The 23,867-nt window shown below is 43.0% G+C and overlaps 1 protein-coding gene across 7 annotated transcripts in view; it reads left to right on the forward strand.

Moving 5' to 3' along the window:
- Nucleotides 1-3,249: 3,249 nt before the first annotated feature.
- LOC140185152 (neural cell adhesion molecule 1-like) overlaps nucleotides 3,250-23,867 on the forward strand; it is a 722,060-nt gene continuing 701,442 nt past the window's right edge. For 6 of the 7 annotated variants that reach the window (XM_072238533.1, XM_072238530.1, XM_072238531.1 and 3 more), the window contains exon 1: nucleotides 3,251-3,393. In XM_072238533.1, coding sequence (XP_072094634.1) covers nucleotides 3,342-3,393 — 52 coding nt within the window. In that variant the 5' untranslated portion in view covers nucleotides 3,251-3,341. Of the gene's footprint in view, nucleotides 3,394-23,867 lie in introns of all 7 variants that reach the window. The other variant, XM_072238532.1, reaches the window with a different exon arrangement.

A 23,867-nucleotide genomic window follows, 5' to 3' on the forward strand; every position in this document is an offset into this window, starting at 1 on the left:
GTACGATCCTTCACAGGAGCGAAGGAGCTGTGCACCACCAGCCTTTCAAAGGGGAGAAAATGAACCTTTGATTGATCCTTCAGGATGGTGAGGAAGATTCCATAGAGAAAACAAGGAAGAGATCATAGATGTCCTCATCAACGTTTATCACTGCCCCAACATAGAGAAATCACCTGATCATTTACTTCAGTTCCATGTGTGCAAGTTGGCTGAGGGCAAAGCAGCTGACTTTATTAGATACAGTAGCTCTTGTACCTAATAGTGTGACTACTGACTGCATGTCTATAGTCTTCTGCTGTTGTAGCAGCAAGGGTCAACATGTTGTGCATTCACAGATGCTTTCTGCACACCACTGTTGTAATGTGTGGTTATTTGAGTTACTGTCACCTTCTTGTCAGTTTGAGCCAGTCTGCTCATTCTCCTCTGACTAAGGTATTTTCACCCACAGAACCGCCAGTCAGTGGATGATCTTTTTTTTCACTTTCACACAATTCTACAGATGGCTGTGCACGAAAATCCCAAGAGACCAACAGTTTCTGAATCAAATCACCCCATCTGGCACCAACAATCATTCCACAGTCAAAGACACTTAGAATACATTTCTTCCCCATTCTGATGTTTGGTCTGAACAACAACTGAACCTCTTGGCCATGTCTGCATGCTTTTATGCATTGAGTTGCTGTCAGTTAATTGGCTGATTAGATATTTGTATTAACATATAGGTGTACAGGTGTACCTAATAAAGTGACCACTGAGTGTATTTGCAAATATCACCATAATAGCTCTAATACTTGATTGGCCGTAAAAGTTCTTAGGGTGCCTTGAAAGTATGCTACAAAATTCTTGTTAAGATGATGTCATAAATTACATTTGATTCTCAAATCCGTACAGTTATACTTCAACTAAACAGGTGAGTTAAATTGAAAAATACAACATACACTTTATTAACTGGGCTGGACAAAAGATGAGTACAAAATCACTGGGTGGTTGTGAAAAACAACTTGGTTCACCAACGTCTTTTAGGAAAGGGAATCCTTTCTGATTGGATCTGGAGACAGAAGAGCTTTTGCAGATGCTGGAATCTGGAGTAAAACACAAAATGCTGGAGGAACTCAGCAGGCCAGGCAGCATCTATGGAGGGGAATAAACAGTCATTATTTCAGATGAAGACTCTTCATCAGGATTGGAAAGAAAGGCGGGGGGGGGGCAGAGACAGAAACATCCTGAGAAGGTAACTGTTTATTTCCCTCAATAGGTGCTGCCTGACCTGCTGAGTTCCTCCAGCATTTTGTGTATGTTGTTCAAGATTTCTAGCATGTGCAGAATCTCTTGTGCATCTGTGGAGGAAAATGGACAGTCAATGCTTTGGGTTGAGACCCTTCATCTGGGTTTTTTTTATTAAGTGCAATCTTGAACAATATAGCCAGATCAGAAATGCTGATCAAGTCAACTAGTTCCCAAAGAGAACTCTGATAGGCCAATCAGATGGTTCACTGCGGTTCAGCGATAGAACAGGCACAAGGGTTGCTAGGGCCTGTACCCCAGAAACACACCTGAGCAGTCCGGCTGAGGTATGTGCTATGCATGACCTGATCTGAAAACATCATGTTGACTCATAACAGATCGTGTTCACTGTGGAACAGCTTAGTCAAGGATGGGGTGATCAGCAAAGATGGACAAATTATACCTCCACTACCCCGATCACATTATTACTGGATCTAGCCAGTAATAATGTGGTTGAATCTTAATGGTCCTTACAAAAATCTATAAAATTGTGAAAGGGATAGATAAGATAGAGGCAGGAAAGTTGTTTCCACTGGTAGGTGAGACTAGAGCTAGGGGACATAGCCCTAGTTTTAGAGATTTTCAAGATTTAGCATTGTGGGTTTAGGACAGAGACACTTTTCCCAGGGAGTAGTGCATCTGTGGAATCCTCTGCCCAGGGAAGCAGTAGAAACACGCAGTGGCTACTTTATTAGGTATGTCTGTCATTAATACAAATATCTAATCAGCCAATCATGTGGCAGTAACTCAATGCATAAAAGCATGGTCAAAAGGTTCGGTTGTTGTTCAGACCAAACATCAGAATAGGGAAGAAATGTGATCTAAGTGATTTTGATCATGGAATTTTTGATGATTATTGGTGCCATACAGGGTGGTTTGAATATCTCAGAAATGGCTGATCTCCTGGGACTTTCACACACAACAGTCTCTAGAGTTTACAGAGAATGGTGTGAAAAGTGAAAAACATCTAGTGAGCGACAATTCTGTGGACGTGTAATGAGAATGGTCAGAGAATGGCCAGACTGGTTCAAGCTGACAGGAAGGTGACAGTAACTTAAATAACCACACATTACAACAGTGAAGTGGGAAGACCATCTCTGAATGCACAACATGTGGATGGATTACAGCAGCAGAAGACCATGAACACACATTTAGTGGCCACTTTATTACGTACAAGAGTTATATAGATTTTTACATAGCAAGAGAATTAAAGATTGTGGGGGAAAAGGCAAGTAGGTAAATCTCAGTCCAAGACCAGAACAGCCATGGTCTTATTGAATCAAGGAGCAGTCTCGATGGGCCAGGTGGCCTACTCTGCTTCTATTATGTGGTTAATCTTTTCTGAAGTGATTTGGCTAGCTGCTCACTTCAATGGCATCTTGAGATGAATGATGGATGTATGATACACACAATGGTAAATCCCTTTCAGCTGAGGGAAGGATGGTTCTTTTGGACCTGCTTGGTAATCTTCCCAGATGGGGCACTTATCGTTTGGTGGGAGGGCAAGGCTCAAAGCAGGGAACCTTCTCCTGCTGAAGTAAAAAAAAACTACGAACGCAAAATGGGGGGAAAAAAGTAAAATATACAGGGGTCGGGCTGGATCTGAGGAGAAAAAAGAGGTCCATTTGGTCTTTGGATTCCCAATATCCGATTTTGCAACCTCGCCGCTGAGCCTTGATGTTTACACCCGACGATGGTTGTTTTTTTTTGTTAACTCATTAGTTGTTATAAAGCACAATTTGGAACCGCAACGGCAGCATTTTGCGGGATCCATTGTCTTCGCGCTGCAGGCGCAGGGAGGTGATGACCCAACCTGCGGGGAGGTGGAGGTAATCCACCGCGGGCTTTGAGAATTTCCGTGGGCGGATGAATCTTGAGGAGGGGAATGAGCAGGGCACTACTTGCGGAGAGACGACTGGGCGGGCGGGCGAGCGGCTAGCGGACGGAGACGGCCTGAATTAAAGGAGCGCGTAGTGATCAGGTGGAGGCAGAAGCAGCAGCGAGTGGGCGAGAGCGCGGAGCGGACGACGGCTGGAGCGGACTGAACAGCACCAAGTATGTCACAAAGCAGGACTTTCCTCTCTGGGCTTCTCCTGTTCACTACCACAGGTAACAAACACACATTTATCTTCTTCAATGCAAAATAATGAATGCACTTGTAATTCTCAGGGTAGCATAAAAATTGGAGCAGTGAGCAACATTGCATCTTAATTTTCAGCAAAACCATAATTTCGCTTAGTCCAATGTGCGATTTATTGCAGATTTTTCTCCCGTTGCACTAAATGCAGCTTGGCGCAGTGCTTGTATTTGCACCTGGGGCAGGGGCTGTTATTTAGTGCAATCCAGCGGTTTCTTTGTCCTCGCCTGGTCAATAAGCTGCACTGCTGGCGGGTGGCGACCGCTCTCCCGCGGAGCCTGTGCACGCTCCGAAATCCGAGGATGCTCCGGCGCCACTGCTGCGCCCCTGGGTTTGCATTGTTCGGCTTCCCGGGGACAATTTGCAGTAATTCCCGTGAGATGCAATCAAACAACCCACCACCACCCACCTCCCATCCAAACCCCCCTTCTCCCGGCCAGCTGGAAGCCGGTCACCGTAGCACAGGGAGATCCCATTCCTGGTGGACAACTGTCAGTTCCCGCCGTGGGTGCCCATTCCTACAGGATCTGAAGCTGGGTTTGTTTGGTGATGGTAGAGGGGAGGGGGGTCCCGGGAGCTTTTGGTCAGTGCCTTGGGCTGACCCGTTGGCAAGAGCATTCCCTGGCACGGCTGCCCCAGAGCATTGCCAGCCGGGTGAAGAGGTGTGTGCATGGTGGGGTTCACTTGGGGTAAGAGATCCGGTAGCCAAGGCGAACTCCGGCTGGGGAGGTGGGGGTCTGCGGTTGCCCACGGGCACTGATAGAACCATTCTCCAGTTGCCTACAGTTACCTCCTCTTCGTGAGGGTGGAGTCTGTTTTACACTCACTCCTTTCACAGACCTTCCTCCCTTGTTGCTCATGAAATACATATCAATCAGCCTTATTCCCTTTACCCCAGAGAGATGGGACCAGGGGAGTGCCTTCAACCCCAAAGAGATTGGGCGTGAGTGGGATCCGGGGAGAGGAACGTGCGTTGGTGGTGGGGGGTCACCTTTGGGTGGAGATACTATCCTGGGATCCTTGGCACCGACGCGCAGCCCACAGCCCTGTAACTGAACAGCGAACATCAGCGGGCTAGATGGAGCAGGTCGTTTGGTTGGGTGTCACTGTTGGGAGAGCAGGAGCCCGGAAACCCAGGCGACTGCTCACGGACCTGGACCACGTATTAAAACCCCCTTTTGTTTTAAAAGAAGGCGATTTGTTTGCAAGAGCATGCTCTTTTTAGGTTTCGCAAGCTAAACTCTGGAACCAGAGTGTGAAATGTGTGAGCTTTCTTGTAGCGGATCAAAGCCCAGACCAGTGTATGTAGAATAACCGCAACTCGTCTGGGCGGGAGGCTTTTCCTGGTCCCTTCCGAGCTATAACTACCTCGTTAATGTGATACTCTATAGCTGCACCTACAGAGGACAAGGCAGCCTGTTTCCAGCTGTTTCACAATCTACTCTTATATCTGTAAGCGGCGGAAAATATTAAAAAGGGGGGGGGAAGGTGTGCTTCATATTGGGTGTGACGCTGTGGTACATAGTATGTCTGATGGATAATTGACTTGAGAATATCCCTTGCACTTTGGACAAATTAAATATTCTTGCTCGTTCCTCGATTGTTGATATATTTTTACGAAATCAGATTTTTAAAATAAAAAAATTTGAAATCCTTTGGCAGTTGGGCATGAAAAAAAAGATGTTATCCATAAATGAACCCTTTGTATGTGAGAGCTACTTTAAGTGCATGGCTTAAAAATGTCCTGATAATTAATCTTTTAAGTTTAGTGGAATCAATATTCCTATTATTGATACCGAACTGTATGGATTTCAAGGTGAAAGGGATGGATATTAAGACCTTAATAGATCGGGCACATTTGATCAATTGTGTTTCCAAGGAAAATACGTCGGCTTTTTGAGAAGCCGACAATCACTGGTTGATAAATGCAGCCTCTTTGCTGCTCACTTGGCTGGCACTTGATTCCAACTATAGCTTTGAAGGAAAGGAATCCCGCTGGTCTGAAGCAGAGCCAAGGGGTCAAATGGAATGTTGAAATTTCTGGCTTCAGGTGCCATGAGTTTCAAGAGGAAAGGAAAGCTACAGAGACTGTAAGGATGCCTTGGAGCATTTCTGAAGCTGGTTTCAGTGGTTAGTGGATAAGTTGAAATAGGTTCTGGGAGACCAAGGTAGGAATACCAAAATGATAAGAGATTGTAATCAAAATTCAGAAGAAATTTATTATCAAAGTATGTATACCATATACAACCTTGGGATTTGTTTTCTTGCAGGCACCCTCAGAGAAACAAAGAAATGCAATAGATTCCCATAAGATGGAAGACATTAGGGGCAAGGCTGGTTCTGCAACCCACCTGATTTTTTTTTAGCTATAGCTAAAGTTAATGCAGATTAATATTAGAGAGTGTATGAGTACAGGGTTTGTAAACCCAACGGGTTCCTGTTACAATGCTCCCATTATAAGTGATTCTGAATTTTCAGATGTTTGCCCGTCCACTTTTGATATAATAATTGGCCTCCCCTCTGTCTTGGGTCTCCCAGAATATTATTCCAGAGACAGATGCTGGTGGCTTCCCTTGAGCATTCTCATGTGACATTCCTTCCCTCCTCCCCCCCCCCACCCCCACACTTAGCTACCTGCCCCCAGCACTCCTTTGAGCTGATTAGGTTAGACCCTTCAGCAATCTGCTTGAAATATGAGAGCTCACTGTGAGTGGAAATGAGCCAGAAATCTATAAGCCACCATTTTATTGGAGTGGGGGGAGTGCATTTGTCAATGGTGGAGGAAGAAATGGTTTGGAAGCACTGATATTGGACCAGAGAGTCCTGTGATTCTTGTTTTGATCAGATAGTGCAATGCTATTATAGCTCTGGGCATTATGCAGTTCAAAGTTCAATTCCTGCACCATCTGTAAAGATTTTGGAACTTTCTGCCCATGAACCTGGTGGGCTTTTCAGGGTGCTTCACTTTTCTCCTGTAGTCCAAAGACACAATGGTTAGTAAGTTAATTTGTCATTGTACTGTAAATTGTCCTGTGATTAGACTAGTGTTAAATAGGTGGGTTGCTGGATGGTGTGACTCAGTGTGCAGGAAAGCCTGTATCTCTAAGTAACTAGATGTTTTGAGGTATGTATTAGAAAATAGTGGTATTTCCATGGGTTTTTCCTATGGTTTATAAGTTCAGTGAAGCCAAATACATTCATTACTGCCCAGCTTTTCTCTAGGATGTTAAGGTTGTTGGCACATGAGAAGCTGCAACAGCTGGAATCGGGAACAAAAAAAAACTTGCTGGAGGAACTCAGCAGGTCAGACAGCATCTGTGGGGATGAAGGAATAGTTGATGCTTTAGATCAAGACCCTGCACCATGACTCTGGACCTGATACCTGGAACATTGACTATACCTTTGCTTCCATGGTAAGATTGTTGAGTTCAGAGAATGTTCAGCAAAAGCAAGAAATGGAAAAAAAACACACAAAGATTTGCAGGTGCTCTAAGTTGATAACAAAAACTGACCATAGTGCAGAGGCTGAGCAAGTTGGATCACAGCTGTGGAGTGACTAGGGCAGCTGGTGTCAGCCCTCGATGAAAGAGCCTACACCCAGAACATCAACTCCTCCCTGAAGGTCTCCTGTGTTTTCTCTGTAACCACAATCACCTTGTGCAAGGGGATGGACTAAGGACGTCTTCAAATATGTTCCTGCAGTTTGAGGTGGCACCTTGCATTATTTTTTAGTGTAGAGATGCAACAGCTTCTAAAGGGTTTTCCTTTGAACGTGTAGGCTATTTGGCCCCTCATACCTGTTCCATCATTTAGGAAAATTTTGGCTAATTGAATAGTTCCATGTCCTGTTTCTATACTTAACCCCATATCCCTTCATTCTCTTGCTATCCAAAAATTTAAAAACTGTTGATAATTGCATAGATTTTGTTTTGTCGTGTTTGGAGAGAATGGAACTTGAGGTAGGTAGTGTGTGTGAGTAGTGAAGAGTCATCATTGCTGATTATAGGTGGTCTACTTAGTTAACACCATAAGACGTAGGAACTGAATTAGGCCTTTCAACCCATCAAGTCCACTCTGCCATTCCGTCATGGCTGATTTATTATCCCTCTCAACCATATTCTCCTGCCTTCTCCCCCATAACTTTTGATATCCTGATTAATCAGGAACTTATGAACCTCCGCTTTAAATAAACTGAATGACTTGGCCTCCACAGCCATCCGTGGCAATGAATTCCACTGATTCACTACCCTTTGGCTAAAAACTTCCTCATTTCAAAGAAGACATTTTTGTGCAGCAAGAGTAGCATTGTGAATGATTCCACTCCAAATTGTGACACTTACACTTTCTATCTTACAGAATTAAGTTTTATTATAGCCACACCTGTAAAGCTATTGATTAAAATAAACCTACTCCAGTTTTAGTACCATTGATTGACAAAAAAGCAGAATTCTTTAAAAAAATTATTTTTTTCTCTCTATATATTTCTCGCTTTCAGTTCTTCTTAAGCCCATCACCCCTTCTGGGGCATAGGTTGCCAACAGCAGCTCACCAGAGTCCTCTGTCCTGTCCTGTGATTTCCCAGGTGTAGCCCATCTTCTTGGTGTATCCTTCCTCTCCCAAGGAATAGGACTTCTTTATATGATATTATTTCTGTTTTGCACTATTTTTAATGTAAATACTTAATATACATATATATACTTACTGTAATTACTTATTTTCTCTCTTTGTTATGCATTGCATTGAACTGCTGCTGCTAAGTTAACGAATTTCATGACACATGCCAGTGATAATAAACCTGATTCTGATTCTGTTGGTGTTTCTGCAGCTCCGGGTTGTTACAGGATGGGGTTGCTAGCCCCATACCCAACTCTCCTCCTTTTGCAGCCGGGCTTGAGACTGTCCATGTCAGTTACAACACTTTCAGTTCTACCAGAGATTAAAACCAGCCTGTGGAAAACAATGGAAGTGTATTATCCTTTGTTTTTTTTTGTCACAAAGTGTGCTGTAATTCCAGCTTCTTTTCTTCAGATACTTCAATGTATTCTGTCTCTGGAGTCATGAAGTTATAGAGGTGTACAGAAAAGGAGCAGGTCTTTTGACCAACGCACACAAAATGCTGGAAACTCAACAGGTCAGGCAGCGTCTGTGGAAGGAAATAAACAGTCGACATTTCAGGCTGAGACCCTTCATCAAGTGCACGCTAAGCATCAAACATTAGTTTCACACCGGTGCTTCCCTCTCCCCATCTACTGCCTCCACTCCCAGTTTCTACCCCTCATTTACACACTTGGGAATAAATTTCCAGTGGCCAATTAACTTATTAACCTGTATTTTATTGGAAGGTGGGAGAAACCAGAACATCTTGTTCCAGGGAGAGAATGCAGTCTTCTCACACAGCTCTGGAGGTCAGGATTGAACCTGAGTCAACAATTCTTTGAGGAAGCGGCTCTACTGACCATAAAACTATAAGCCACAGGAACAGAATTAGGCCATTCAGCCCATTGAGTCTGTTCCACCATTCCATCATGGCTGATTTATTATCCCTCTCAACCCATTCTCCTGCCTTCTCCCCGTAACCTTTGACATCCTTACTAATCAAGAACCTAACAAATTCTCTTTTAAATATACCCAATTACTTGGCCTCCACAGCCATCTGTGGCAAAGGGTTCCACAGATTCAACTCCCTCTGGCTAAAGAAATTCCTTCTTATCTCTTTTCTAAATGTGCCCTCTGGTCCCAGACCCCCCCACTATAGAAAACATCCTCTCCACGTCCACCCTATATGCCTTTCAACATTCAGTAAGTTCCAGTCAGCCACAGACTCGTTGAAAAACTACACAATCTACAACTTATGTTCTCAGTTTATTTATTTCTTTGTTTACTTTTTTGTATCTGCTAACGGTAATTCCCACAAAACTGCAGCAAGGTAGGAGCAGGGACAGTCTCATTGTAATTCAAACTTCACTTTTCAGTTTAGACGTGAGAAGGCATGGACTATGCATGCATATTGCAAATTGACTGTGATGTTTTATTGACAGAAGAGACTGCAGATGCTGAAAACCTGGAGCAACAGACAGAAAGTTGAAGGAACTCAGTGGGTCAGGCAGCATCTATGGAGGGAAATGGACAGTGTTTTGGGTCAAAACCATTCATCTACCCAAATGAAGGGTCTCAAACCAAAGTGTTTATTGACTGTCCAGTTCCCTGCCTGTCCTGCACAATTCCTCCAGGATTTTGTGCATGTAATGTGCCTGTTCACTAGTTGGAGATGATTTACTTTATTATGAATGTTCTAAGTGCAGCTCTGTACATTTTTAAGAAATTTTTTAGAATCTGGAGGCTAATGTTTCACTACTAAGGACAATAATACTGTCAGTGATGATCTATCCCAGTTCTTACCATCAGTGAGATGGTCAGATTGGATTGGGATTCAGGATAAACAAGTGCAAGGGTCCCGCTGCTGTTCCCAATCAACATGAGCAGTGGAACAGGAGAATTACTCAGAGTTTATTATGTTTCTTTTCCTTCATGAAATCTAAATCAGAATGTTCCTCGAAACTCCACTGACTGTTTCTTTGTTTCCTCTAACAACCAAAAGTATGAATAGTTTACCTTTTCAAAATGCTACAACGACACTGAAGGATTATTCTGCTTGTTTAATGAAGGTGTATCATTGTCTAAAGAGACATATTGATTCTACGACTCTGCTTTTGTATTCAGAATGTTGCCCGCCGTGAATTTGCATTTGGTCTGTCCTTTTATTTGCACAATTGAGGACTCTACGAGTATTTTAATGCAGAGAATATCTTTTATTTTTCAAAGTCTATTGGGGTATAACACGGAGTGGAAAATGTGAATAGTGGATATAAATAGTGAATTGTCCATCAGGGGTTTTATTTGTCTGTCTTTGTCCTCTATTGCTTTTTGTTGATTCTACTGTGTTTCTTTGTATCTACTGTGAATGCCTGCAAGAAAATGAATCTCAGGGTAGTATATGGTGACATATATGCACTTTGATGATAAATTTACTTTGAATTTATTGTCTAGATTGTGAAATTCATCCTGCGCTCTTTCGACTAGAGAGTGTATATAAATATTGAGTGTATACTCAGCATCATCCTGCTGAACTCCTCGTGTTTTGACTGTTTGTTCCCTGTGTGTTTACTTACTCTGCTGTAACTAATAAATGTAAATTGATTGAATACCCCTGTGGAATAATAAAAGCAATAATAGAATTCTTTCATTTTGCTGCCTGTTGTCTGAAGGCAGGCCGTGCATCTTGGGACCATTTTCTTGACCACCATAACTAAAGCGGCAGTAATGAGTTACAGCAATGCAAACGTTGTGTCTAATGAGAAACGGCCATTTCTCTTCCATTTGGAGTTTGTTCTCCATCTGTGCTGCTGATGAGCTCTCCATGCTTTTAGCTGGAGAGATCAATGATTTTGTCTTTCTGTCCATTTATATGCAGAACATGGTGCTGAAAAGGAGGACAGCCTGTGCTGAAGGCAGGAATGAGCCTAGCAGAGGTGCAGTTTTGAGAATGGTGACAGAAAATGTTGGCTACCATTTATATCTTTATTTAGAGATACAACATGGAACAGGCTCTTGCTACAATGAGCCGTGCTGCCCAGCAACCCACCCATTTAACCCTAGCCTAATCACAGGACAATTTACAGGCCCTTCCAGCTCAACAGGCCAAACTCCCCAGTAACCCACCTACAGTATTTAACCCTAGCCTAACCACAGGACAATTTACAATGACCAGTTAGACCAGTTGCCTAATTCTGCTCCCATGTCTTATGGTCTTAACCTACTAATTGGTACATCTTTGGACTGTGGGAGGAAACCGAATGCAGATTACTTTAATCAGTTCAATACTTACATTTAATGTCAGAACAATGTATACATATACATCCTGAAATTCTTTTTATGGAGGAAGAAGAATAGTTTTGATGGTCTATTGCAGTAGAAGTTCATGGGATAGTGGCCTGTGTCTGTCACACAGTTGAAGTTAATAGGAAGGAGGTACTATGGTTTAAGGCCAAAAACATAGGAGCAGAATTATACCATTCAGCCCATCGAGTTGTCTCTGCCATCCCATCATGACTGATTCAAAGTTCAAAGTAAATATGTATCATCATCTACAACCCTGAGATTTATTTTCTTGCAGGTATAATCAATAAATCCATCATACAATAATAATAGAATCAATGAAATACCCACCAACTTGGGCATTTAGCAAATGTGCAAAAGGCAACAAACTGAAAATACAAAAACAATAATAAATAAACAATAAATATCAAGAACACAAGATGAAGAGTCCTTGAAAGTAGTGCATAGGTTGTGGGAATATTTTAGTGCTGGGGCATGAGAAGTTGAGTGAAGTTATCCCCTCTGGTTTAAAAGCCTAATGGTTGAGGGGTAATAACTATTCCTGAACCTGGTGATGTGAGTCCTGAGGCTCCTGTACCTTCTTCCTGATGACGGGAGTGAGAGAGAGCATGACCTGGATGGTGGGTGTCCCTGATGATGGATACTACTTTCCTGCAACAACACTTCATATAGATGTGCTCAGTGGTGGGGAGGGCTTTACCCTTGATGGATTGGGCCGTATCCACTACTTTTTGTAGGATTTTCTGTTCAATGCCTTTGTCCTGTCTTTTCTCCATAACCTTTGACACCCTTATTAATCAAGAACCTATCAACCCGCACTTTATACGCAATGACTTGGATTCCACAGCAGTCTCTGGCAATAAATTCCATGGATTCACCACACTCTGCCTAAAGAAATTCCCCCTTGTCTCTGTTTGTGGATGCCTGGAATGTGCTGCCTGATACGATGGTAGAGGCAAATACATTAGAGGCATTTAAGAGATGTTTGGACAGGCACATTGCTGGAAGGAAGATGGAGGGATATGGACATGGTGGAGGTAGGAGGGATTAGTGTTTGGGTGTGTTTGAGTTGCTTTTTAGCTGGTTCAGCACAACATTGTGGGCTGAGTGGCTTTTTCCTCTGCTGTACTCTTCTATGTTGTAAATACCGTTACAGTGATGCAGTAACCTGTACTTGGAGGATTATATTACTTAGCAAAACTGCACACAACAAGATGGACAAACAACCAATGTGCAAAAGACAACAAACTGTGCAAACACAAAAGAAAAAGATAATAAGAAATTAGCAGTAAATATCAAAAATATGAGATGAAGTCCTTGAAAGTGAGTCTGTGGGTTGTAGGAACAATTCAGTGATGGGGCGAGTGAAGTTATTCACAAAAGCCGGATGGTTGAGGGGTAGTAACTGTTCCTAAACCTGGTGGTGCGAGTCCTGAAGCTCCTGTATCATCATCTTGATGGCAGCAGGGAGAGGAGAGCATGACCTGGGTAGTAGAGGTCGTTGATAATGATGCTGTTTTCCTGTGACAGTGTTTCATGTAAATGTGCTCAATGGTGGTGACCTTTACCCATATTCACTACGCTTTGTAGGATTTTCAGTTTAAGGGCGTTGGTGTTTCCATACCAGGCTGTTATGCAACTTGTCAATATACTCTCCACCAAACATCCATAGAAGTTTGTCAAGGTTTTAGATGTCCTGCTGAGTCTTCGCAAACTCCTGAGGAAGTAGAGGCATTGCCAGGCTTTCTTCATAATCACACTGATTCTGACAGGAAATAATAAAGTAGTGGTGGTGGGATGGTTTAATGGGTGAATGGTAGAGCACAGTCCTGCTGCTGTCTGTGAAGAGTTTGTACCTTCTCATAACCAGATGGGTTTCCTCCCACAGTCCAATGATGTATTGGTTGGTATGTTAATTTGTCATTGTAAATTGTCCTGTGAAGAGGCCAGGGTTAAATCGGGGATTGCTGGGCGGCATGGCTCGAAGGGCTGTATTAACACTGTTTCTCAATAGATACATAAAGAGATGTGATCTGTCTTGTCTTAGCGAGCTTGTCCAGCTATTGAGAATTAGAATCAGGTTTAATATCACTGACATTGTCATGGAATTTGTTGTTTTGCAGTGGCAGTACAGTCCAATTCGTAAAAAAATAAATTACGATAAGAAATATATTAAATAATTAGCTGAAGTAAGTCATGCCAAAAGAGTAAAAATAGTGAGATAGTATTCATAGATTGGTTCATTACCTGTTCAGAAATCTGATTGTGGAGGGGAAGAAACTGTTCTTCAAGGATTGAGTGTGCGTCTTCAGGCTCCTGTACCTCCTCCCTGATGGTGATAGTGAGAGAAGGACATGTCCTGGGTGGTGGGGTCCTTAATAATTTATATCTAGTCCTTTGTCTTTTGTCAAATCACTTTGTTCAGAGGTCCAGGAAACGCGTATGAGGTGTGGAGAGAGAGGTGAACGTTCTCGAATTAGTCTGAACAGTGACAGTTTTACATTTATACTTTGCATTTTTACAGCTGTGCTAAAATAGCATTTAATTGTCACGAGAGCTGTGTGGCAGGAAGCTTTTGGCATTTTAAAATACAGTCCTAAATGTTGCAGGAGGCAGATTCAGTACTCTTGTTTCATGGTGACATGAAGACGTTGACAGCACTATCATGCAGTTATTAAATTTTTAAGTCTTTTGTGAAAATTGTGTAATTTCAGTCGTGGCAGGCAGGTCCTTTTTTTTTCCTTATGAGCATCTTTGACATTTTTTTGCTAAAGCAGTCAGCAGCCACTGGATGTTTATTGAAGATGTTGCTTAATACAAGGGAGGACACTGTTCCTTCCTTTCAACCAACCTTTGGATGATTTAAACTGCTGGCAAGAGTCACCATGCTTGAAGAGGTTTTCCTGGTAAACCCACAAGCTGCCTCTGCATATTAATCACTCCGTGAATGAACGCTGGCCTTATTTGCATTGTGAGACTCTGAGAACCCGTGTAGAGTGCCTGAGAAAAATAAAAAGGGTTGGTAAGGGTGGGGGGGGGGGGTGGGATCTGTTTGAAAGGTGGGGGGAGAAAGGAATTGCAATTGTAATTTTGAAAGAGTTTTTATCCATTCAAGTGGAAGAACTGAATGCAAGGGAATTAGCGAACTGTTTTGTGCGTGAGCTCTCCCATTTGGTGACCACATTTCACGTTGTTAGAGTAGCTGTCCTGCAGGGAGTTGGTACATTGTGTTGAGTTTTTAACTGGGAGTGACTCATCTTCAGATGATGTAATCAACAGCTCTGATAAGCTCAAGGTACATGCTGAATAAACCTCTTGTAAAATGGCTTGGTCATTTTAAGTGTGCACACTATAGTGATCTCTACCCCACTGAATAATAGAAGGGGTTGTTTGTTACTGTGAATGTCTAAAGCTTGAGGAACCAAAATTTGCTTCTGTGTGTGTTTGTGTCTGTCTGCCTGCCTGCCTCTCTCTTTCTTGCTGTCTGTCTCTCTCTCTGTCCCTTTGTGCTGGCTTAAATTATTTCTGCAAAATACTATGGACAATAAGAAATTCCTATTTTTAACTTCCTGAGTTAATATAAGACTTCTAACTTCATGATGTCTTGCACTTGGCTCTAGCCTCTGAATGCTGTTAAAGCTGCCAGTGTGCATCAGAAGTGGCTTCAGATTGCATTTTAGAGATTACTCCTTATAACAGTGATTAGTGCATGGTATGCTTTAATAAAAGGTCATGTTATAAATCCTGCTGATACAATAGAATGTGTCATTGCCTTGAATCATTGATGGCCCACTGCTCCATCCAAGAAATTGAAATACTGTGACATCAAGTTAGCAAAGATTTTTCCTGGTGGCTGGCCATTTTAATTCCAATCCCCATTCCTGTTCTGACATGTTGGTAAATGACCTCCTCTTCTGCCATGATGAGGCCACTCTCAGGGTGGAAGATTCCATTCATATTCCATCTGTGTAGCCTCCAACTTGATGGCATGAACACCGATTTCTTGTAATTTTTTTTTTACCTCCCCCTTCCCTCTTCTATTCTCTACTCTTTCCTCATCTCTTCTGTTCACCTCCCTTGGTGCCCATCCTCCTTTGGGCTACTCTCCTATCAGATTCCTCCTTCTCCATCTATTTGCCTTTTCCACCTATCACCTCTCAGCTTCTCATGTCAACCCCCCCCCCCCAGCCCCACCCACCTGGCTTCACCTATCACCTTTTAAATTGTCCTACTACCCCTCCCTCCAATTTATTCTGGCATCTTCCCTCTTCCTTTCCAGACGTGATGAAGGGTCTCCGCTTGAAACTTCGAATGGTTATTCATTTCCATAGATGCTGCCTGACCTGCTGAGTTCCTCCAGCATTTTGTGTGTGTTGCTCTCGATTTTCAGCATCTGCAGAACCTCTTGCATTTAAGATTAGAAATGGTTGCATAAAACCAATCCCACATCATGGCTGTTCCCTGTGCACATTACGTTCTGTGGCAACCCACACGCCATCATGAGAACTTGTTGCCGGTTGATTGAGTTCTTATCCACAGTTCATCTGCTGGTCCAAGCAAATTAGTCATCACAAAGCATTGCTGGTGTCATAGCGCATCTAGTCTGTTCCTTTCTGTCCCAGACCCGCAGATTAACATGGAGCTGTTTTGTGTCAGCATAGAAACAGGAGAACCTTGGGGAGCAGTTCTGGTCATTATTTACAGCCTGTTGTTGATTGGAAAGGACAAGCATCTCATACTCATAAAGCGCTCGATCAACAGGCCTGTCTGCCCATCTAGTCAGTGCTGACTTGATCTTCTCCTTTTCCCCAAGTTCCTGCATCCGGACCAGGTTGTGTAGCAGTTAGCATAATGCTTTACAGTGCCAGTGACCCAGGTTTAGTTCTGTCACTGTCTACAAGGAGTTTGTATGTTCTCCCTATGACAGTATGGGTTTCCTCTGGGTGCTCTGGTTTCCTCACACATTAGGTTAATTAATCACATGGATGGAAGGGCCTGTGTGTCTCTAAATAAAATATTTCCATGCCCCTCCCATCTCTCCGTGGGCTAGACTTTGTTCCTGTAACTGGGAGATGTGAGCAGTTGTCTCAGGTCTGAGTGATAATTTGAGCAGCAAGACTCTGCCTACACACACAGAAAGCTGGTCAAAGAGATACACTTATATTCAATGTGGTAGGGGTTCTTGGTCTCTGCTCACCACCTCTCACTATAGCACACTGTGGAGAATTGGAGACCTTTTCGGTGTTGTTCAGTTCAATACCTAAATCTAAAGCCAAAGCAACAGGTAATCCAGGCTGATGTGATTTACAACAGTGACTATTGCTTAAAAACACTCTTTGGCTCCAAAAGAAGTTGTGGGGTGATATGTGGGATTGAGAGCAGAGATATTTAAATGTCTCTCTGTCTCTCTGCCTCCCTGCCCCATATTCAAATTTACTTGTAGCTCAATGTGTGTCCAGAGGGAAAGTGGTGCAAATAAGATGTTTGTGTACTTTGGAAATTCAGAATCCTTCTTCATTTTTATGTGCCCTCTCTAATGAAAGAGTTGCCTCATCTCCTACTTGACTCTAGTCACTTCCCCCTGGGTGGTGGTTTTCCATTTCTATCCACTTGGACCAGCTAGTTAGCTTGATGCAAGCTGTTCTTCGCTAGTTACAGGAGAAGACCTTCTATGATTTAATGAACACATAAATTCTGTTTTGTAGATGCCATGGTAGTGTAGCGGTCAGCATGATACTGTTACATCTTGAGGCGTTGGAGTTTAAATCTGACACCCTCTGTAAGAAAGTTTGTATGTTCTGGAGTTTGCCTGGGTGCTCCAGTTTCCTTCCACAGTCTAAAGATGTACCGGTTAGTAGGTTAATTGGTCATTGTAACATGTCCTCTGATTAGGTTAGTGTTGAATGGGTGGGTTGTTGGTGGGCTGGAAGGGTCTGTTCAGCTCTGTATCTCTAAATGAAATAAGATAAATGACCCGACTTTTAAAATCAATTATCTGCTCTTTTGGTGACTGAATTTTCAGAATCCTCAAATATTGTCTCTATCAATATTTGTGAGATGTCTGGACTATCTTTGGTCTGATACGACACATTGAATGCAAGTGTAACAGCATTGTTTTGTGGCAAGTTATTAAAAGCCACCCTTGCAAGTGGTTTTATTGGCCAAAGATGGACGGGGCAGTTCGAGAATGAATTGGCCTCCCAAGTGCAAATTGGGTGACCTCACCTTCTCAGGAGTATTGTGAGCTCAAAACCCATGGAAAGCCTGTCAAATGATTTGGAATAATGTTTTTATGTTGTGCCATGACCTACAGGCAAAGAGTCTGGGTAAGTGATAAATGGTTTTGTGGTGGTGACTTCTTTTCACTGGGTTCTGATTCCAACCAAAACTTGTTTGTTTGGAGCCATAACAGTGATCAGAGAAGAGACTTTCATTGCAGAGTGCTGGATTTCTTTCCCAGAGAAAAGCAGTGAAAGGGCACTCTGCTAAATCCGCTGCCTCGGGCTCCCGTTCTTACAAATGTTATTTCTATTTTCTCCACAGTTGATCATGAATAATGCTCAGCCTTCTGCAGCTGCAGTGCTCTTTATTAACTTCCATCCCAAAGCAGGAATTAATCACATTCATGCATCTTTGGGTGCTAAAGACATTGAAGAGTTGAAATCCTTGCTGCAGTGCTCTTTATTAACTTTTATCCAAAACAGGGATTGTTGCAGATTAATCGCATTTGTGCATCTTGGGTGCAAAAGCCATTGAAGAGTTGAATCAAAGTAAGAATCAGGTTTAATATCACTGGCAGAGATTGTGAAATTTGTTAACTTTGCGGTTGCAGTACAATGTGATACAACATGATATAGATGAAAACTGAATTTATATCCATATCAAATAGCTAAATAAGTGCAAAACAGAAATAAAATAAGTAGTGAGGTAGTTTTCAATGCATTCAGAAATCGAATGGGGAAGAAATTGTTCTTGAATCGCTGAGTGTGTGCCTTCAGGCTTCTGTACCTCCTACCTGATGTTAACAATGAGAAGAGGGCGTGTCCTAGGTGGTGGGGATCCTTAATGATGAATACCACCTTTTTGAGGCATCACTTCTTGAAGATGCCTTAGATACAATGGAGGCTAGTACCCATGATGGAGCTGACCAAGTTTACAACTCTATGCAGCTTACGTTGATCCTATGCAGTAGCTCTCCTTCCCCACCCCCCCCACCATTACCAGCCAGTCAGAATGCTCGCCACCATTCACCTGTAGAAGTTTTCAAGTGTTTTAAGTGACATATCAAATCTCCTCAAACTCTGAATGAAATATAGCCGCTGTCTTGTCTTCTTATAGCTCCATCGATATGTAGGACCAACTTAGCTCCTCAGAGATATTGACATCCAGGAACTTGAAATTGCTCACTCGCTCCAGTTCTTATCTGGCTATGAGGATTAGTGTGTGTTCCCTCGTCCTACCCTTTCTTAATACTTAGTGAGTTTAAGTTGAGAAAGATTAAGCAGTTGACTTTTGGCTCTGAGGAAGGGTTTCAGCTCGAAACGTCAACTGTTTCCATTGATGCTCCCTGACCTGCTGAGTTCCTCCAGCATTTTGTGTGTGTTGCTCTGGAATCCCAGCATCTGCACAATCTCTTGTGTTAAAGATTGACTTTATTTGTCATATATACATTGAAACATGCAGTGAAATGAGTTGTTTGCTTCAACAACCAACACAGTCAGAGGATGTGGTGGAGGGGCAGCCAGCAAGTGTTGCCATGTTTCTGGTACCAGCATAGCATGCCCAAACCTACTAACTTTAACCCATAGGTCTTTGGAACGTGGGAGGAAACCCACGTGGTCGTGGTCAAGGTTAAGGGGAGAAAGCAGGAGGTTCTGCAGATGTACAATTGAATGTATCCAACTGACTGCTTGCACAGGGATACAAAGAGCTAAAAGGAGTCATGCCCAGTCCATAACGGCCACACCCTCCACACCCTTGACAGATGCTGCCTGAAGAAGTGGCATCTGTCATCAAGGGTCCCTACCATTCAGCACGTGCTCTCTTCTCACGGCTACACTCAGGCAAGAGAGGCTGAAACCTAAAGTCCCACATCACAAGGTCAGAAACACCGACTTTCCAATGGCAATTCAGTTCTTCAAACCAGCCTTCACAGCTAGTCGATGGTTTTTTGGCGGGGGTGGTGGAAGAAAAGGAACTTGTTTTGTTGCTGTTGTTGATGCTTGTGTTGTTTTGCTGACCGTTGTGGGCACGCTATGTTGGCGCAGAATGTGTGGCGACATTTGAGGGCTGCCCTCAGCACATCCTTAGGTCTGTTGGTTGTTAACGCCAATGACACAAATTCTGTATGTTTCAATGTATGTGTGATAAATGAATGTGAACCCTAACCATATCTCAGCAATGAAACATCTCTTGCACTACTATGGACTTGCTTGTGATCAAGCCTCTGGTTTTTCTCTCATTAAAATTTTGCTTTTGATGCCATCTTAAAAGTTCCTTCCCCCAGCCAGTTAATCTGATCAACGATTTTAGGTATCCCCCACACACCCCTCAGTGTAAGTACTGCACTAACTGCACTGTAAGTATTTTAAACCACTTTTTATACTGCTGTTGACATTGTAAATACATGCCGGTGTTTATGTATGTATTACATTTTATTCCATGTCGGTACTTTATATAATGTTTTATTCTGTATAATTGAATGTTTTTTTTTGTTGCATGTCGTGTCAACACAGTACAGCAAATTCCTAGTGCACGTAAATGTCTATGGTGAATAACGTTAAACCTTGATCTATTTGTACAGTGCTTTTCCTCACTTGTATAATTTATGCATAATCTACAGTATATTCTATGTGTCTATAGCCGCCTGCCTCTGATACTGCTGCAAGCAAGTTTTTTCATTGCACCTCTACATGACAATAAACTCAACTTGAGTAGGTTTGTGGGAATGGAGTGCGAGCAGTGTTGAAAGTTTCCCAAATGCGCTGTTCTTCTAAGTAGGTGCTGATGGTGCAGTGTATTTTATGCCTGGATGCCGGCTGAAGTGTGATGAGTGTTCCCTGTGGGGTAGACCAGTTCTTTGGAGAGACATTTTCACCACGGTTTGGGTTCCCAAAGCTGTCATTACACCATCTCGCACTGACGCTGTAACACCTGCGTATGTTTTTCACCAGCTGGTTGACTCTGACTCTGACCTGTCTTCATTCCACTCACTGTTTTACACGTGGCACTCCAGAGGCTGATGCAGTGGCTTTCCAGCCAGATCGAGAGCAGAGGTGCCAAGTGGAGAATTCTTCTGTGATTGTTAAGATGATGGTTGTAACCAGAGGTGTGAAGTAGACTTAGTTGTATGGGGCCTCCCTGTTAGACTCAAGCATTGGCACAACTTTGAAATCAATGTTTGCCAAGATTTCCAGTGGTCTAAGGCACAGTTAAGAACGAAGATTGTAGGAAGTACAATACGGTGGCTAAGATTTTTGAACAGCATAGTATTTATCAACATGGAGCGGAGAGCGAGTTTGTAAGTCTGGTGAGAGCAAAGGGTGTTGGGATTGGCGAGGGGTATGTGACAGGTGGCAGAAAAGGAGTGCTGGGAATGGGGGTTGGTGCGGGTGCAAACACACCTAACCATGAGGCACCAGGCAAGGTCATTTGATTACAAACAGTTGGTTTATTGATCATTACTGAGTGCCTCTCTGGTACTTCCCGCTCCCTTCCTCTTTTCCCAACCATGATTCCCCTCACCTTGGCCCCATCCCACTCTCAGTCCACAATAGAGACCCATTATCAGAATCAGGTTTATCACTCACATTGGTCATGAAATTTGCTTTTTCTTTTGTGGGAACAGTACAGTGCAATAAATAACATTATTGCAGTACTGTGCAAAAGTCTTAGTCACCCTAGCTACTGTGTATATATGTGCAAAAGACTTTTGCACATAGCACTGTATAGTTGCTGTGGAGTTTTGAGGTGAATAGTATTTAAATAGAAGGTAGACAATAGTGTTGGAGTGGTGGACACACCCTGATCCATCACGGGCACAGCCCTCCCCCACCATTGACAGCATCTTTGGGAGGAGCACAAGGTGCTGGAGGAAGTCAGGCCGCGTCTATGGAGGGAAATAAACAGGGCGGCATGGTAGCGTAGCAGTTAGTGTAATACTATTACAGCGCCAGTGAACCAGGTTCAATTCCCCCTGCTGCCTGTAAGGAGATTCTACTTTCTCCCCGTGGCTGTGTGGGTTTCCTCTGGGTGCTCTGGTTCATGTGTGTATCATTGGGCAGCATGGATTCTTTGGCCTGGAAGGGCCTGTTACTGTGCTGTATCTCTAAATAATTAAAAATAAACAGTTGATGTTTTGGGCTGAGATGCTTCATAAGGACTCACCATTGTGGGCGGTGCTGACGAATGGTCTCAACCCAAAACATTGACTGTTAATTTCCGTCTATAGATGCTGCCTGGCTTAGACCATAAGACATAGGAATAGAATTAAACCATTCAGCCCATCGAGTCTACTGTGCCATTCCATCATGTCTGATCCTGGATCCCACTCAACCCCATACGCCTGCCTTCTTGACATATCCTTTGATGCCCTGACTGAACAGGAAATGATCAATTTCTGCCTTAAATATACCCATGGATTTGGCCTCCACCACAATCTGTGGCAGAACATTCCACAGATTTACTGCTCTTTGGCTAAGAGCAATTCTCCTTTACCTCTGTTTTAAAGGGTCACCCCTCAATTTTGAGGCTGTATCCTCTAGTTCTGTATACCTCTGCCATAGGAAACATCCACTCCACATCCACGCTAACTAGTCCTTCCAACATTTGGTAGGTTTCAATGAGATCCCCACGCATTCTTCTGAATTCCAGTGAGTATAGAGGAATGCCAAATGCTCCTCATATGTTATCCCCATCATTCCCGGAAATATCCTCGTGAACCTCCTCTGGATTTTCTCCAATGACAATGCATCCTCTCTGAGATATGGGCCCCAAAACTGTTGACAATACTCACAAGTGCGGCCTGGCTAGTGTCTTATAAAGGTTCAGAATTATCTCCTTGCTTTTATATTCTATTCCCCTTGAAATAAATGCCAACATTGCATTTGCCTTCTTTACCACAGACTCAACCTATAAATTAACCTTCTGGGAGTCTTGCACAAGGACTCCTAAGTCCCTCTGCACCTCTGATGTTTGAACCTTCTCCCCATTTAGATAATACTCTGCACTTCTGTTCCTTTTACCAAAATGCATTATCATACATTTTGCAAAACTGTATTCCATCTGCCACTTTTTTGCCCATTCTTCCAATTTATCTAAGTCCTGCTGTAATCTCATTGCTTCCTCAGCACTAATTACCCCTCCATCTACCTTCGTATCATCTGCAAACTTTCCCACAAAGTCATCAATTCCATTATCCAAATCATTGACATACAATGTGAAAAGTAACGGTCCCAATTCTGACCTTTGAGGAGCACCAACATTGATAGCCAACCAGAAAAGACCCCCTTTATTCCCATTTGCTGTCTCCTACCTGTCAGCCATTCTTCTGCCCATGCCAGTATCTTTCCTGTAACATCATAGGATTTTATCTTGTTAAACAGCATAATGTGTGGCACCTTAGATACCTTTTGAAAATCCAAGTAAATGACATCCACTGCCTCTCCTTTGTCCACCCTGCTTGTTAATGTTGCAGCTATATAGGACCCTGGTCAGACCCCACTGTGCTCAGTTCTGGTCACCTCGCTATAGGAAGGACGTGGAAATCATAGAAAGGGTGCAGAGGAGATTTACAAGGATGTTGCCTGGATTGGGGAGCATGCCTTATGAGAATAGGTTGAGTGAACTCGTCCTTTTCTCCTTGGAGTGATGGAGGATGAGAGGTGACTTGATAGAGATGTATAAGATAATGAGAGGCATTGATCGTGTGGACAGTCAGAGGCTTTTCCCCAGGGCTGAAATGGCTAGCACGAGAGGGAAGGTGCTTGGAAGTAGGTATAGAGGAGACGTCAGGGGTAAGTTTTTTTACACAGAGACTGGTGAGTGCGTGGAATGGGCTGCCGGCAGTGGTGGAGGCGGAAACGAAAGGGTCTTTTAAGAGACTCCTGGATGGTTACATGGAGCTTAGAAAAATAGAGGGCTGTGGGTAGAGCCCAGGTAGTTCTAAGGTAGGGACATGTTCAGCGCAGCTTTGTGGGCCAAAGGGCCTGTATTGTGCTGTATGTTTTCTTTGTTACTTCGTTGAAGAACTCTAACAGATTTGTCAGGCAAGATTTCCCTTCAGAGAAACCATGCTGACTTTGACTTATTTATTATTAGTCTCCAAGTACCTCAAAACTTCATCCTTAATAATAGACTCCAACACTTTCCCATCGACTGTGGTTAGGCTAACTGGCCTATAATTTCCTTTCTTTCGCCTTCCTCCCTTCTTAAAGAGTGGAGTGACATTTGCAATTTTCCAGTCCTCTGGGACCATATCAGAATCAAGTAATTCTTGAAAGATCATGACCAATGTAACTGTTATCTCTTCAGCAACCTCTCTCAGGACTCT

Source organism: Mobula birostris, chromosome 20, assembly GCF_030028105.1.
Source record: "Mobula birostris isolate sMobBir1 chromosome 20, sMobBir1.hap1, whole genome shotgun sequence".
NCBI lineage: Eukaryota > Metazoa > Chordata > Chondrichthyes > Myliobatiformes > Myliobatidae > Mobula > Mobula birostris.